This window comes from Poecilia reticulata, chromosome 19 (genome assembly GCF_904066995.2).
Source record: "Poecilia reticulata chromosome 19, P_reticulata-male-v2, whole genome shotgun sequence".
Classification (NCBI taxonomy): Eukaryota; Metazoa; Chordata; class Actinopteri; order Cyprinodontiformes; family Poeciliidae; genus Poecilia; species Poecilia reticulata.
The window spans coordinates 3,764,033-3,782,428 of NC_088848.1; the positions used below are offsets into that span (position 1 = coordinate 3,764,033).

The 18,396-nt window shown below is 39.7% G+C and overlaps 1 protein-coding gene across 1 annotated transcript in view; it reads right to left on the reverse strand.

Moving 5' to 3' along the window:
• Window positions 1–9,952: 9,952 nt before the first annotated feature.
• The window catches only part of LOC103481274 (BRCA1 DNA repair associated), a 28,207-nt gene continuing 19,763 nt past the window's right edge, over window positions 9,953–18,396 (reverse strand). Inside the window, exons 19-22 of the mRNA XM_081600176.1 lie at window positions 17,617–17,674; window positions 15,864–15,937; window positions 14,636–14,693; window positions 9,953–10,168 (exon numbers count right to left, since the gene is read on the reverse strand). Of these exons, the coding sequence (XP_081456302.1) occupies window positions 10,074–10,168; window positions 14,636–14,693; window positions 15,864–15,937; window positions 17,617–17,674 (285 nt within the window). The 3' untranslated portion in view covers window positions 9,953–10,073. The remainder of the gene's footprint in view (window positions 10,169–14,635; window positions 14,694–15,863; window positions 15,938–17,616; window positions 17,675–18,396) is intronic.

The following is an 18,396-nucleotide window of genomic DNA, read 5'->3' on the forward strand; positions in this document are numbered from 1 at the left end:
AACAATATCAGTTTTTATGAGTATAAAGGAGGCTGGTATCGCGCCTGATAAAAATCTATTTATTTATGTCATCACATGGACTTATATAAAGTTGTATACATTTTCTTTTCATATATTTATTATTGTTTTTCTTCTTTAGATAGATTGACTTAGAATGATTCCAAATAATGTACAGGAATAACCTGGTGCCGTTACATGTCAATCATCAGGGGGGGCCACTGGGGGGGCCAATCAGATGACAGGGGGAGCAATGGCCCCCCTGGCCCCCCTCTCTGGCTACGCCACTGCTCACAACGTCATGTGAGAATCACAAGCCAAACTTTGAGTCAAACAAAAACTTAGAATATCAAGAAAAGATTTATGACATGCACAAATAAGTTTGTTTAGCAAAAAAAAATCACTGAGACATGAGACAAATGTGTGATTTAAATGTTTAAAAAGGTTTTTTTAAGCAAAACTCAGTAGGCTTTTCTCATGGTAACATGCATTAACAATTCAATTTTTGCTTTTGTTTTTTTTGTTTTTTCTGCAGTTCCACCTTAAAGTTTGATGCAGCTCTGCTTTCCTGATTGGACCGTCTTCATCTCCACTGCAGCAAACAGGAAGCTCTTTTTAAAGATTACAGTCCTCTAATCTGTAATCTATAAAAAGATTACAAGGGCACAAAGGTTGCTTTGTGCCCTTGTTTATATTTTTAATAGTGTAATTCTGTAAAGACAAAATATGTAAACCAGAGCTAGACCACCAGCTCTGATTTACAAAATAGACCTGCAGAAAGAAATTACTAATAAAATATCTTACATATGCATAGTGTTATGCTCTATGTAGAGATTTCCTTTAGCTCTGATTGTATGTCTCACAATTTTGTAATTTATCATTGTTTATTAAACTCTGAAAGCTGAGAGGCTGTTAATATTCTGTCCTAGAAGGCGGTTAGATGGGCCCTTTTTTGTTGTTGAGCACCTGCCCCTGTAGTGGTCTCTGTACGGCCCTGGCCATATATCTGCCGTAGCTAATACTAGGGACATTCTGTCATATGTGCGTGGTTGTAGGTGAGGAAGACGCCGGTAAACCCAGGTAGTAATGAGGAAATTATGTATTTAATAAAGAATCAGGAACAAACTCAGAAAGACATGCGGCACTGGAAACGGACAGACGAACGATGAACTAATGACGAGGACCCGACGAAGGACAGAGACAACAGGTGGGGTTAAATACACAGGGAAGCTAATCAGAAAGACATGGACACGCTGGAGGGACTACGTCTCTCGGCTGGCATGGGAACGCCTTGGGATTCCCCCGGAGGAGCTGGAAGGAGTGGCTGAGGAGAGGGAAGTCTGGGCCTCCCTTCTGAAGCTGGAAACCTATCGATCGTTTTTTGTAGGGAAACTGGAGCACCCACAGAAAACCTATCCATCTATCCATCTATCTATCCATCTTCTATCTATCTATCGATCAATCGATCGTTTTTGAAATGAAACTGGAGCACCCAGAGAAAACCTATCCATCTATCTATCCATCTATCTATCCATCTATCGATCAATCGATCGTTTTTGAAGGGAAACTGGAGCACCCAGAGAAAACCTATCTATCTATCCATCTATCCGTCCATCCATTTTCTTCAGGTCATGGGGGCAGCAGCCTAAGTAGGGAGGCACAAACTTCCCTCTCCTAAGCCACTTGGGTCAGCTCCTCCGGGGGATTCCCATCACATTCCTTGGCCAGCTGAGAAACAGACATTTTATCTGGGACTGGAAATGGACGGGAATTTCACTCTTTTATTTTGCTTTTGGTGATCCTCAGAAAAGTGCACAGTGGTGGATTTGAGTATAGGAAGTGTGACAGGGTTCCTAACTTTCTGACTACTCAGTATAGGTCTGTTCTTTATGTTGTCATGTTTGTCAGCAGTTCCCACCGATCTTCTTGCAGATCTTCTTGCAGACTCTGCCAGGGAGGTAGTTCTCCCTGGCAGAGTCTGGTGGCTTGGCTTACTGTTTTCAGCTCCACACACTCTGTCTAATTCCATCAAGGTCTGCATGTTTTTCCTTTCAATCTCACACTGTTCCTTTTTCTCCTGCCGTTTGAGTTGAATCTGGGAATCCCAAGAATTAGTCAGACTCTTTATAGCTGCAGCTTTTTTCTCTTTCTCCAGTTTTTCACACTTTTGCTCTGCAGATTCCCGTTCTTTCCTTTCTTTCAGTAACTTTTCCTCCATAAAAGCCCGTTTTTTAGCTTCTTCCTTCTTTGTAAGTGACAGTTGGTCGTACACTATTTTTTTACGTATTTCACGACTTCTGTCCTTATCAGGAATGTTGCAGTCACTCTCATAGTCTAGAAAGCCAGATTCATACTGAACATCTCTTTCTTGCTTAGTTACACTGTGCTGTATTTTAGTCTCGTCCTGTGTCTTCAGTTTCTGCTGGGGATCCTTCTTCTGTCTCCTGGCTACAATTTCCTCAGCTGGATATCCAGGAAGCACCCCTTCCCTTTCAGCCCTGTCCATTTCCCTCTTCTGTTGCTGTTTCTTTTCATAACTGGCGAAGACTTTGTCAGCCAGAGTCTTTGGCTTTGGAGTTTCCTTCTTCTGCTGATGTGCTTCATGTAGCATTTTGGCAACCTTCTCTTTAGCCATGCTGTTGCATAGCTTCTTTTGCAAAACAGAGTCGTAGGCAGCTTCTTTCGTCAATATATCCTGTAAATTGTCATCCACAGTCTTCTTTTGGTCTTCCATGTTTGGCTCAGTCTCATTCTGCCTCCAAAAGAAATTCCGGTCTTTCTCTTTCTTCTGTCTCCTGATCTCAATTTCATCAATTTGTTGCAGTCTATCTGACTCCATTGTGGCAGCCATTTGTTGCCTTTCATGTTCCGCTATTTTCTTCTTATTCTGTTTATTGGCAAGAATTTTGGCATCCCATGTGTCAGACACTGACTTTTTCAATATGGCTTTCTTGTCCCTCTCCTGTTCCTCTTGTAACTTTTGGCCTAACTGCTGCTTAACCCTCTCTTGGAATCGCTTTTCCTCCAAAAGAGCGAAGTTGGCAGCTTCCTTCTTCTTAATATTATCCAGATTTTCATAAACAATCTGCTTACATTCCTCTAAAGAATTAAACTTTTGGTCCCTCATGTTTTGCGGTTTGTCAAGTAACTTTTGGGCAAACTCCTGCTTAGCTTTTTCTTGACTAAGCTTTTTCTCCTCAACAGATTCTTTGACATATTCTTTTCTCAATACATCCACTACATTTTTATAGGTCTTCTTACATTTTTCTTGAAATTTTAACTGCTCGTGAACATTTTTCTCCCTCTCGTCATGTACATATTCTGACAGTTTGCCTACACTAACTCTGGGTCTGGACAAGTTGAGAAGTTTTTGCTCATCTCTTTCAATTTGCAGCAACGTTTTTGAAGGAGTTTTCTCCCGCTTGTCTCTCCAGTTTTGCACATCCCATGCGTGGGCATTTGTTGGTCTTGGCTTCTTTTCCTGTAATTTACGAAGAGCAGCTTCGTGTCTTTCTTTCAACTCCTGTACTTTTATTAATTTATTACGCTGGTCAATGCGTGCCTGAATATCATGTCCGTCTTCCAAACTTAGAAGTAAACCTGAGCTTATGCTAAAGTTGGAATCACTTGTGGCGGAATTCTCCTGAATATCTACGCAATCCTCCCAAATATCTACTTTTCGTTGCGGTATGGGGGTAGGATGGATATCTTTTTTAATTTTTGGTAATTTTAAATTCGAGTTCCTTAAAGTATGGTCCTGATCCTTAATTTTGACTCTCTTCTTTAATCCAAAATCATATGGGAAGACTAGGTCAGATATCTTTTTCGGTAAGTGCAAAGGGGTATGATGACCCCTGGGGAATGAATGGGACTCCATCTTTCGTTTCAGTCTCTGGATGAAAAATTGCACTTCTCTATAAATCCGTTGAGTTCTGCGCATCTGGCTTTAGAACACACGTAACAAGACATTCAGGGGGCGTTTACACGACAACGATCCAACAAAAACGGCACTTTTGTTCCGTTTTTGTTGGATCGTTTACACGATAACGTTCTAATTACGATCTGTGTTTACACAGTAACGGTGCAAATCGAAAACGTGTAATGCTCTCACTGCGCCTAGTTGGAGCTAGGTTCTTTGAAACTTTGAAAGTGCGCATGTGTTTAAAAAAAAGTTGTACTTGAAGGCATGTGGATTTCCGTGAGAGAACACGCATTGTGTGCGTCTGATTAGGGCGCATGCAGTTGGAAAAAGTGGAATAACTTTGCCGAAAAACCTTGTTTGAGCTTTCACGGTGTCTGTAGCGGCCTGGACTGGAAGCTGTTTATTGTTTTTACCTTGGAATGGCCAACAGTCTGTTATTCCTATATCAATTTGATAAAATAGGACTTCCCGCACGTCCCATATCCGTGTCCTCTGTTACCTTTTTCAGCAGTTAAAACAGTTTTATCCGTCGCTAACAAGTCGTAACCTGTTTTTCCGAGCCGCCTTCAAACGCAACATGAACGCTGAGACGCTTGCGCTGGGTTTACACCTGTGAGGCAGCGAAGGAGACCTGCTGCTGCTGCGCAGGTGTGTGTTAGAATCATGGCAGCAAACCAGCAAAACGTAAATAACTTGGCACAGTTTTTCCCCCGAACTAACCGACTGAGTTGAGTAAAGCTGTTGGATGCAGGGGATGATAGCTAGAAGATGACTGGCTAATATCAATACAGCACGTTAAGCTTGTTAACAAGTAGCCTGTAGGCTGCTGGTGTTGTTGTCTATGTTCAGCTACGTAAACTCATAGCCCCCCAAAATAAGTCGGTGCCTCCTGTTAAACTCGTCTGGAGCCGGGCTGGTCCTGGTCCGTAGTTCTCTAGATAACAGCGCTGAACAAGCAGCCTGTATTTTGCCACTTGGGCGGTGCGGAGCGGTGAAGAGGCGCTGAGGGAACCGAATCTGATGGGGAAACAGTAACACCAGCATTGTGAGTAGTTTCTTCTTCTTCTGTGGATTGTAGGAAGCAGCTATGTTTTGCGTCATACTATGCATGAGCTGGTCTGGAACCCGTTTTCAATCTGTGCCGTTGTTAGAGAAAACATTCGGTGGTTTCGTGTAAATGCACACTACAAACGCAACAAAACTCTTCCGTTTTCCCCCGAAATCGTTGTCGTGTAAACGGGGCCTCAAAGGGTTCAGAGCTGATGTCATAGAATCTATGACACAAGGCCTGGGTTCCTAGTGACATCATCAGTTGGGTAGAAGTGTAACAGTTGCTATGGTAACCAGGAAAAGCTCTGAAGTGATTCACACTTCCTAGTGAAGGAGATGTTTCAACCCATCAAAACATTTCCAAATAAACTCATTCATATTAACACAAATGTAACTTTTTCCAACAATTTAGACAAGATTCAGCCAATGTGGCTGTAACTGATTTAGGCTTTACAATGTGCAAAACACAATCACCTGGTTTCCCATTAAATCAGCTCAACAGTGTTTTCCTCATTAATACATTTTTTGATGAGGAACCTAACAATAGTTTCTAATTTCTTTTGCTGGCCGCTATCTAAGCTACGGCCTAAAGACGGCGTTCCCAGCGTGTCATTTCGTTCAACCTTAGCTTCGAGCGCATGGGCGTGTGAAAACCACCACGTATGTACGAGCATGCAAAGAGCTGAGAGAGGTAGAGGAAAACAGAATGATTTATTCCTGACGCTCTCTTCCAAGTGACCTGCACAAGTTTTGACTCTCCACTGAAGACTCCATGAACAGTCTTCATGCTTTTTTCATGTGGTTTTGTACGTTTTCCTCCCACAAATAGCTTAATACAGAAAACTTTTCATCAGAAACAACTGATGGTCAAGCAGGTGATGAGCTTGTTCAACCAAGTTCCATTGAACAAGTGGGTAGTTCAAGTATTTCCAATTTATTAGTAATGTTCTTTGACATGTTGTGTTGTACCTTTCATGATCATGTGTAAATTATTGAATACAACATGTGAATAATTAGTAATTGTAATCCATCCATCCATCCATCCATCCATCCATCCATTTTCTTACACCCTTGTCTCTTAATGGGGTCGGGAGGGTTGCTGGTGCCCATCTCCAGCTAACGTTCCGGGCGAGAGGCGGGGTCACCCTGGACAGGTCAACACAGAAAGACAGACAGGACACACAACCATGCACACACACACACACACACACACACACACACACACACACACACACACACACACACACACACACACACACACACACCAAGGGAGAATTTAGAGAAACCAATTAACCTGAGTCATGTGTTTGGACTGTGGGAGGAAACCCGTTGAAAACCACGCATGCACAGGGAGATCATGCAAACTTCATGCACCCAGAACCCAGAATCTTCTTGCTGCAGGGCAACAGCTCCACCAACTTCACCACTGTGCAGCCCTGCGCTACTGTGCAGAACTGTAAGAACTGGTTTTCTGTAAGAACGTCATACAGAAAACATTTTCCTGAACTCTACTGTGACTTTTTAGTAGTTGATTTTATGTATGCCAATGAGTTTTAGCATAAAAGATTAAATCTCACAGCCTGTTAGCTTGAATGTTTAAAGTACTAGCATAAAGAGCTGCATTTTTGTGTACAGTGCCCACTAAGCCAATGTTTTAGTTTTTAGTCAACAGGTCATGTTTGATGAATGCACTAAATCTGGTAGCGTTGCGATTGTATTTAATGTAAAAATTTCAGCACCTCTGCATCAGTACACATGAACCTCATGCTAAACAGTTTTTATGGAATATTACCATGGAAGTTATGATTAGTTAGAAAGTAACGTTCCAATTACTTCTACGTTGTTTTTTTTGTTCTTTTTTTCCGCTACTGGAGTTTTACTGCAGTTCACTTTAAGACGTTTGTTGAAGTCTGGTGGAGGTGTTGAATACTTTTTTGCTTTTTATTCATCCCTCTAAATCATTGAACTCAGGTGTCACTTCCGTGTCCACAAACGTGTGAAATCCAGCAGTGAGTCCAGTTGTGGAATGATCTTGCAACTAAATATTCCACCAGTAGCTGGAATAGTGGGGTTATAACGAAGTGAAAGCAATTGGGAACTACAGCAACTTGGAAACAAATTGTCAGGTCAGTCAAATCAAGAAGTGAGGTCAATGAAAGCTGAGCTGGGTAAGTGTGCAAAGGTCTTCAAAGTTCTACAGAGTTGATGACTACAGACCAGGCACGTGCAGAGGGGGGAAAACGTTGAAGTATCGTTTTTGCTTCAACTCGGAGTCGCGGTTTAAGCAGAGAGGTAATGAAATACGACAGACACTGACAGGCCTCTGCGTCTGCCTTTCTCTGAAGAACTACTGAGCAGGAGGAGACAGCCAGGTGAGGAAAACTGTTCTTATCTATCAATTCACTATTTTATCATACAGACATTAGGCTGTTGTTGTTGTGCTATTAGCTAGCTGATAGCTAACGACTTTGCTAGCAAAACTAGATAACTAAAAAGCTTCTTCCCTGTGTACGAGGCACATCGCCCGTCCAAAACTTATCATCTCCATTATGGATATATGTCCAATCTTCTAATTTCCTTTGCTGCATAATGTACATTGCATTTATTCAGGCGTTAGGTAAATGTATCTTGAAGGAGAATAACACTTAAATAACAAGGATATTCATTTAGAATTAAAAATAACTCGCCCTGAATTACCATAATAGATATAGTGTGTGTCATTAATGAAGGGGAAAAAAACTCAACCCAGACTTTAGTTTAGGTTAAGAACTACTGGTTTAGAGCGTCTGTTGCTGGAGTTGAAAAATCTGAACGCAGTGGCGCATTTTCAGACGTGACGACAGAAAAAAAACATGGAGAATGAACTAGTTGTTGAAGTTCACTCTCGTCCCACAATCTACGACCAATCAAGTTATGACTACAGAGACAGGAATAGAAAGGCATGGAAGACGATCAGCGAGAAAGTTGGAATGTCGAGTAAATTATGACTTTTACTATTTGAAAATATTTCCCCGCATTTGAGCTATCCAAATCCGTCTGTTGAGTCACGTTGAATTAATTTAGACGAAATATGCAGGAGACGGTGGAAGAGTTGAAGGACACATAGGAGTCTCCTCTCCGCCTGGAGCGATTCTGACGTTCGGTGTGAACGCACCAGAAGAGGCTCGTCACGCCAACGACTGAACAAGACGCCAATGTCTCCTCTGATTCCTGGATTATGAATGTGTTTCATACGATCCGGTTTACATGCCACGATTTTTACTGACTTATCGTGTGATTTTAATTTCTTACTTAAAGGAAACACCGCAATTGCGAATATAGACAAAGATTTGCGCACATTTACTGAGCTGAACGTATGATTGGTCGGAGCTCCGCACTGTAAAAAAGAAAAGAAAAACAACAAAAGAAAAACCGGGCAGGGTCCTGGTACACTGGCGTCTGGCACCGTACATCTGGCATTTAAAAAGCCTCAGAGCGAACAGGCTGACATTATTGTTTGGAGTGGGCTCTTTCAGCCACCTGGTTTTTAGGGATCTATTGTCAAAGCAATGAATGAGACTAAAAGCAGCGTTTGTATTTATCCCACAACCAAATGTCAGCAACTCAAATGGCAGAACGGTTTGAATAAAATCTTTTCTTTCAGGCTCTTTCACTGGGATTTGATTAAGAAAATCCAACTTGGGCTGAAGTATGAAGAATAACGTGGGCTGTGTAAACTTTGAGCAGATGTGATTTACTATTTCTGACTGGGGGAAAAAAAAAAAGGCCAGTCGTATTAACAAACATCAGTTTGACCTTTAAATAGAAGCTGTGTGAGGCTTGGTGTGGTGCGCAGTCATTCAAGTAGATTTGAGTCCTTGAGGCAAAAGCTCATTCTGCTTGAAAAGTTGAGTGTAGCTGCAGGAGCTCAGTGTTTTTCTGCTACTTCTCTGCCCTTCAGACTCACTGAGTGTGCAGATGTGGATTTTCTACAACGTGAACTCGTTCAATCCGCAGGAGTTACTTTCTACAATAGTGATGCAGATGGCACATCAGTTTTACTGCATTTCTGACAAATTATTATTAGCCTGATGAAGAAAAATTCAATTGTACTTTTTGAAATGGCTTGAATTTAAAATATGGATGAAAAACTTCTGCATGTTTACTTTACTGTAGAAATATTTACTGTAGTGAAGATAAATGTGCTGCAAAACATAAATGAAACCTAATGAGGAGAAAAGTTCCCATTTTAACAGATGCATTGTATCAAAGACCAACTGGTAAAATGTTAAAATTATTTAATCAGGATCAAATACAAAATCTGCATTTTTTCATTTAACCACTTAAGCCTTTGGTACATTATTAAAAATATATTTAAGAATGGAAATATTTCATTTTTTAAATAAGGAAATAAGCAGTTTATTGCCTAAAATGTAAATCTTCTCTTTAGAGAATTTGATCTGGGTGAAACTAAAACTATGCCACTTGAAGAGTTTTGGGTAAAACAAATTTACAGATATGTCTGTCGAAATCAACAATAAATCAATTACACAATAAATTAAAATGAGCTCAATAATGTCCATTTGAATGATTGTTTTTTTCTTTTTATACAAAACTTCAGTTTGGTGCCATGGCCTCAGCTAGCCCCTTTTTCAGCATCAATTTGCTGTTTTTGTTCATTTAAAATGGTTGTTTCTACTGTTTGTAGATTTACACATTAATAATTAAATATTAAGTCAAAAATATCTTACTGATATCAGGATTTCTGCATGAAACGGTATAATAGCGTAATATTTTTAAACTTAAAACCTTCTGCTAACAAACTACAGAGCCTGCGGAATATAATTTTATATAAATAAACGAATTAAGGTTTTGTCCTTCCTGTGATTTTATTTGATCTCGTTTTATACTCCTTTAAAAACTAAACTACAATTAAAGACAATTATTTCACCTAAACATGTTTTGACATGACCAGCAATAAACCAAAAATAAAACTCAAATCAGTTGCTTTTGATATCACTTTATATACATATTTTATACAGAACAGAGTGTCGATGTGCTTTAGTTACAGAAATGGACGTGAAAATAGAATTGCCCGACAGAACCAGGTTGGGTCTGTGTTTCCTCACACGGTGTAGCTGCTGTGGTTCTGCAGCGTGTACGTAGCGACTGAATCCAGCAGCCAACCGCGGGTCACGACTGTGGCGCTCCTGGAGAGACCTGCGAGCACAAAGCAGCCAGGTGAATAAAAGAACCGCAGGTAGGTTCAGGTAGCAACAAGGCATTGTTTTCCCAACTGGGAGCAGCTGATTAGCATCTGAAAAGCTCAAATAATATCTGAACTACGACCCCAAGACCCAGAGGAGTCGAAAGCAGGGTTTGTTTACGTTCCCCACAGTAAAATTCAAAAAGTTTTCAAGCATTTTTAAGGCACGTTTTCACACTTTGGAGATAAAAACAATTCAAATAAACTGAAAAAACATGTTAAATTCACTATATTTTCTGGTGATAGTATTTTACGTTCCAGAGCAGGGACAAGATAAATTAAAATATAAAACTTTTTTGTTTTGAAAAAACAAAAAAGTTTGGTGTATAAACTTTTTTGGTGTATAAGGTGATTACTTATTAATCATCTTATACACCAAATGAGTCTGAGAATAAAGCACTAATTTAAAACTAAGGTATAAAATATAAGATGATTAATAAGTATTGAGCCATTAGGAATAATAAATATTCCATAAACAAAGGCGAAACCTTAAACAGCTGCTGCTCAAGTTACTCCACAGGTCGTTGCTAGGTAACCAAAGAGTGAGTGAGTTGCTAGGTAACCAAAGAGTGAGTTGCTAGGTAACCAAAGAATATGCGAGCTAGTTGGCCTCACCCCCCTTACTTATCTGGCAGTGAGAGGTGGAGCAGCTAAAGCAGAGGTGCTCACACTTTTTCAACTATTTATTAAATTACCAAATCAAAATAATCTACCTACTACAAAATACAAACCATATTTATAGACATTTTGAGGATTCTTTATACGTTTTATTTTGTATAAAAGTGTTACGTTTTTTTTCCTTCTTCATACTTAGTCCAGCTCCTCAACTTTTTGATTTTATACCCTTCCTTAAGTTTAAGAGAAAAACTGAGATTTAAAATTTGGAGCCAACTTGCTATGAAGCTAGTTTTGCTGCTGTTAGCATCATAAAGTGTCAGAACAAGGCCTTTCTTCTTCTTTGTATTAATGGCAGATGGCAAGCACTTAAAGAAAACATTACCGCCACCAACTGGTAAGAGTGTTGGACTAAATTTATTGTAGCCCCCAGCCTTCCTGGTGGACGGCAAAAAACTGCTAGTCGACGATGACTACCACTGGTTTTAGATGCCAAGTTGTTAACAAAACTCACTAAATCTTAAATGTATGTTTGATATATAAAAGAAAAAGAGAAGCTGTGATTTGCTTCTATGATAACTAGATAAGGACAGGAAAAATATGTATTTTTAAAAAAATAATTTGCGATGGAGAGGAAAGTATGTCAGCTATGCTAGCTTGACTTTGACAACCTTAACATGCAGATATGATGTGGAATTTGGTTCTGAGTTGGTTCGGTTTAAAAAAAAAAAGTAAAAGAAAAAAAGACCGGCAACCCTCACACCAACTCTGACAGATCATCAGAAGAGCAGGAGTTCAAATTAGCTAATCAGTCACCGCTGTGTTAGCTTAGCTTATAGCAGCAGTAGCTAATCCACCACAGCGATCACTTATTAATAATCGCAAAATAAACATCAAGACTGAAAACATAAAACTATAACAGCCTGAATGTTCTGCTCTTTGAGTGGGAAATGTTTGAGTGTTTTTCTGGTGTTGAATCTGATACATTTTGTGGCGTAATAGTCAGTTGCTATGGCAACGAGTCTGCGTGTAGCGCAGCCGATACAGAAAGCGAGAAAAAATAAAAATACGAGTGGTTTTTGAGTCGTTCCTTCAACGGTTTTTCTGCGTCATTTTTTCATGTGGCTAAATTAATAATTCATACATTTCCAGGCTTGACTTTGTTAGCGTAACCGTTCCACCACGGCAGCGCGGCTACAGAAGAAAAGGAACCGTCATTTTGAGCTTCAGTGTTGTGCGCACACATGAAATTTCCAGATGTAAAACACAACATAGGAAGGATGATTGGCTGACGTCTATTTTTATCAAAATGTCATCTGATCCATTTAACTTTGCCATCAACGTATCGAGTACCCCTGGCCTACATCCCCCAGAATGCTTTGAGGTTCAGTAAAATTACATGAAATTTTAGAAAATCTTTGCAATATATATCGATATTGATCATGTGTCTATTATGACTTGTTTTTGATTTACATTATTGTGAAAACTGATGTTTTCACGATAATTTTCCAAATCTAAATAATGCAACAGACTGACTGGGAGGAAAACTTTGTGATTTCAATTAGTGTGCAGGAAGGGGAGATTCGAGAGGCTGTTCAATTACCTGGACTATAAGAGCCAGAGGACACAGAAGAGGGCGCAGGGCATTAAATATGTAGGAGTGAAAATTAGGATGCCGGGAGGGACGGAGGGGGTTTGGAGCCGCTCTCTTCTCCATTTCAAGCTGCCAGCTTTCTCTGCGCTGTGGCAGCCTCTCTCTTAAGTGGCCAACTTGTTTTGACATTCCCCTCGCTACAATCTGACATTTTTCTCTGGGCCGTATCTCTGCTCCCTGACTTCCTTCACAATCGCTTTCCTCGCGGGTCGCTCTCCTCACTCTGTTTCCGGATCGGGCCTCATTTCTGCTCAAATCCACTCTCTAATGGGCAAAAAGGGTGGAGCGGCGAGCTCTACCGCCGGCCTGCTTGTAGGAAATCTCTGCTTAACGCAGCGGATCTGGGTGAGACGGACGTGTGGCTAAGCTGACAACATTTTTAACTCATGACAGCAGCCAAAAACAGACGGCATATTTTAGATCGTTAGCTCACTGACAAATGTCAAAGTCTAAACCAAACCCCGATGCAGAACTTTAACAGCGCCGCTTGTCAGAAATTACACGTGTGCATGATCTCTGCTGGCAGAACGGACAGCCTTCTGTAGCTAAAGTTTCCTAATTCTGTGTCTTTATGACGAGAGCGGTCAAACATGTCATCTAAAAATCCTCCACAGTCATTAGAGCGGAGACCGGTTCATTACGGAGAGCCACAGGACGGAGTGCAGACTGTTCCCAGCTGTTCATTAGGACTAGATGTGGTTTGTTTATGCAGCGTTTTGTCTTACAGGTTAAAACAAAAACACTTTACGAGTCAGAAAGCTTCAGTGATAAATCAGCTGATGATGTAACTTATGGTTTAAATTCAAAAATACTTTATCTCAAGGAAAAATTACGAGCCAGCTGGACGATAAATTGTCCCAGAAATGATGGCGATAAACGATAAAAATCTTGTTTTGAGATGGTTTTCAAGTAATATATTATCGATCTCAAAGATCAATAAACTTTTAATTCTAATGAATATTTATTTGGATATTTAAAATATTCAGAATAAATGAACAAAGCAATACTATCAACAAATAAAATGAATTGTGAAATCACTGTGAAAAGGGGCTGTTCAGAGCAAAGCAGCAGATCGAAAACTTTTATCATCCAGTTTTTGGTAGAAAAAGATTTTTTTTAAAAAGTGAAAAACGATGTGATTGATGTATTTATTGCTTATTGCGAAAAGCCTATTCATATCATCCAAAAATCTTCAAAAATGTCCCTGTGGATGATGATGGTGCTGGCAGAAAGAATCTCCTGCAGCAGTCAGTGATGCAACGAATCTGAAGCAGCCCCTGACTGAAGACTGTCATAACAAGCTAACAGCTCAATATCCAGTCATTAGAATCGATGTTTCACAGCAACGTGTCCTGGATGACACCAGAGCTCTGCTTATCCACCTCATTTGCTTTTGCTGTTCCTCTTTAAGTCTGTCTCTGGCCGTATGGTTAGAAAACTGGTTCGAGAGATGCTGGAGTAGGGGATGTGGTTTGATTTAGGGTTGTTGTTTGGGTAATATTGAGCGTTTCAGATGCCAATCGGCTGCTTCAACTTGTAAAAACAATATCTTGTTGCCATGGTTACACATCATAAATGTCCAAAAGCATAAAATAATGTCTAATAATTAAATAATGCAAAAAAAAACTAACAAAAAGAACAAATAAGAACCAACAAGCTGCCATCTGGGTTTTTCAAAATCTGGTCATAAACATTAAGTTGAGTTTTGATCTTTATCTAAAAATATATTTATATTTTTATTAGATTAGTCTGAATGAGTTAAGGTGAAAATTTACTTCAACGGTATAAAAATAAAACAGTAATTTAAAATCCGCTGCAGCTAAAGCAGAAAATACTGAGATGATTAAATAAATCATAAAGAAAAACATGATAATCAAAACTAAATTTGCTTTTAACCAGGTAAGACATGTACAAATATAATTTATTAAACTAACTAATGCAGTAAAACATCTAAAACATGGCATCACGTTTTAAAATAAAGTCTTTTACTTTTATTTCCGGATAACCTCTGGCTGAACCTTGAATTATGCAACCACTGCTGACGCTCCCGCCGCGTCGTTAAATGCTGGAAATGTGTCGGAGTTACGCAGGAAGGTGCGACGATCCGGGCCGAGTCAGCAGGATGGAGGTTTGGTTCCCAGAAAATACTCACCGCCGCAGGAGGAAGACGAGTCGGATCTGGGCTGAACAACGACGATCTGGTGGGACGTCTGTCAGCAAAACATGGAAATAAATAAAATATTCTGAGGTGGAAATTTAACACTAAACAAACATATTATTATTGTTTTTTGTTTATTTATTTCTAACTTGTTTTTAAAACAGTCGGACAGAGAAAACGTAAACAAGAGCGAAATAATTATCTACTAATTTACTACGATTGTTTTAAAGAAGTCGACACTTTTTTAATCCTACTTCTTATTTAAATTTAATTAAATATATTACTGACTAACTTGATAATTACCAACAATTTGTAATGAAAACCATGTTATAATATTCATGTACTTGTTCAATATAATCTGCTAAAGAGGCAACAAATAAATTATATTACATAAACAAAATGGTTACAATCTAACTCTCAATAATCTCACAATAATAAATAATAATAATAATAATTTTAAATAATAACCATTCATTCACTCATCCACCCATTCACCATCCATCCATCCACTGGTCTTATCCACCCATTCATTCATTCATTCATCCATCCACTGGTCTTATCCATCCATCCGTCCATTCATCCATCCACTGGTCTTATCCACCCATTCATTCATTCATTCATCCATCCACTGGTCATATCCATTCATTCATTCACTCATCCATTCATCCACTGGTCTTATCCACCCATTCATCCATCCATTCACTCATCCATCCATCCATCGGTCTTATCCATTCATTCAAATGCAAATATATGGAACGTGTTAAATTTAGTTGAAGTTTGTTTTAAAAAAGAAACAGAAAATATAAAATATATATTATATAAATATTGTACCAGTAAAATTTAAATTAAAGCACATTGCTACATTAGTACTAGTAAAAATTAATATATAAAATTGCAGATGTAAGAAATAATTTGAAACAAACAGGCATTGCAGTTTACTGTCCATAAAAACAAAACAAAAAAGGAGGAATTTTTCCATTTATTTATTCAACTCAAGCAGTTTTGATTACTAATTGTACATTTTAGGCCTCAGGTGTATTCGTTAAATTCTAATTTATTAAATTAATGGGACAAATTAACGCATGTTTTGAAGCAAACGTGCAAATCAGTTTACAATTTAAAATAAAAAATCTGATTCAGAAAGCAGGAAATTAAGATATAAATTAGGTAAGATAAAGATAAAGAACCAGATGTAATATTAAAAACAGTTTCATCAGGTTACCTGTTCGCCGTCAAGGACAAGTGGGTCTTTAACTACCGCAGCGCCACACAGCTCCACCATCCACTCCAGCTCATCTTAGAAAACACACAAACAACAACATTTCCTCTAAAATCAAGCTGTGCTTCTGCATTTAATTCTGCTTACGTCTCTTCAACCCTGTGGGAACAAAGAAACCGTAAGACTTTAAGTCAACACCTGCACAAGTTGGCTTAGAAAAATGTCAATATCACAGAAAACAGTGGCATGGATCTGCTGATTTCTATAGTTCAGGGTTAAATGTTGCATGAAATCCAGTTTGGCTGAATAAAGCAGATTCCGCCCTTGAGTTTTTGTTGTGTTTAAGAAAGTCTTTAAGCTACTCATGCAAGCTGGCAGATGTCTCCCCATTAGCGGAGCTTCATCGATCCAGAAAGCAGCGGGAGGACGCGGCTGGAGCGTTTTACCAGCGCAGCAGGAAGGAAACAGAAATAATAAAAATAAAAACATGACATGGGGCTCAAGTCCCTCTGACGATCAACCCCGACACGCCAAGAAGATTACGTTTATATGAAAGACCAACGCAAAGTTAATTCCTGTGAAGTAGAGGGAAAGAAAGGACAAAGTTTAATACTTTTTACTAAATAAATATGATTAAAAAAATCCAGTCCACATCCAGCTGTTCTGTAAAACCCTGAGGGGTTTTAGAAAACATTTCTGAGATGAAGACAAGGAAGAAACGTTGCTGAAAGGAAGTCATAAGAAGTCCAGTTTGCAGTTCACCACCAGCCCTGACGGGGGCGCCGTGTTGACAGAGAGGGTTTGGTGTCACCAGGATAAAAATGGACGTTTCTGATCTGCATGCAGAAACGTTTATGTGGAGGAAGAACAACGATTTTAAACAGCAGGGAGAAGATGGATGGATGGATGGATGGATGGATGGATGAGTGAATGAGTGGATGGATGGATGGATGAATGGATAAGACCAGTGGATGGATGGATGGATGGATGAATGAGTGAGTGAATGAATGGATAAGACCAGTGGATGGATGGATGGATGAATGGGTGAATAAGACCAGTGGATGGATGGATGAATGAATGAATGAATGAATGGGTGGATAAGACCAGTGCATGGATGGATGGATGAATGGGTGGATGAGTGAATGAATGAATGGATAAGACCAGTGGATGGATGGATGGATGAGTGAATGAATCTATGGATGGATGGATGAATGGGTGGATAAGACCAGTGGATGGATGAATGAATGAATGGGTGGATAAGACCTGTGAATGAATGAATGAATGAATGAATGAATGAATGAATGAATGAATGAATGGGTGGGTGGATAAGACCAGTGGATGGATGGATGGATGAATGGGTGGATGGATGAGTGAATGAATGAATGGATAAGACCAGTGGATGGATGGATGGATGGATGGATGAGTGAATGAATGGATGGATAAGACCAGTGGATGGATGGATGGATGGATGAGTGAATGAAAGGAAGGAAGGATGGATGAATGAATGGATGAATGAATGGACGGATAAACGGTAAAACAAATGAATGGCTGTACTGAAAAACAAACAGAGGGGTGAAAGGTCAAACCTTTCCTCGTTATGCTACTCAGTGACATTTCTTCTTCAGTTCAGTGCATGTCATCAGTCAAGCGTTTACTTAAAAAGAGATTTTCATTAATAAAATAACAAACATTTAGACATGAAATCAGAAACTGAACCACCAGCTGGACTTCAGTCGCCCTAAACCTCTGGGTTTACCTGTTGACATGTCGGTAAACGGCCCCTGGAAGCAGATCCTGTATCCCTTCATGAGCAGCTGCAGAGAAAAACAAAATGGAAATAAATACCAACACGTCTGTAAAACCTGCAGCTGTTCTCACAGTCGGGGACGTGAGTAACTTTAACCTTCAGGCATCGTTCAGCGGCGGCGTGAGAGAGCCGCCCGCACCTCCATTACATCACAGAGTGCGTTCCTGAACTCCTCACCTGTGTGAAGGGCTACAGCTAAAACACTTCTCAGCTTATCCTGCAAATTAAAGCCCAAACTCTTCGCTCAAGGTTTAAAATGAAGCCTCTGCACCTTGTTCCCTTTTTGCTCCCACGGTAAAGCTGTGAATTTAGGGATGAGTCAAAGTGCCGCCTTCACAGAGGTAATATAACGCTGAAAGCGCCCAGAGAGGACAGAAACCACTAACCTGAGACCAGGGGTGCTGCGTTTTATTGCACTCTGGGTCCACAGGGGTTGCTGGGAAATGGGAAGGAAAGCGCGTTTCCTTGAAGCGGCTTAAATCACATTAACGCCTCATTCACGTTGGAAGCGTTTGAAAGATAAAATGCAGAAGGAGAAAGTCTCACACCTGTCTGTGCGTCGGTATTGATCGGTACCTGGAGGTGTTTGGTGACACAGAAAATTGTTTCTGCTACTGATCTTTAATTTAGACAACAGCTCATGTCCTACAGGAGGAGTAAAAGTGTGAGAAGTTTCCTTCCGTGTTTATTAGACGACAAACGTTTTCACATGAAGCTGCAGTATGTAGC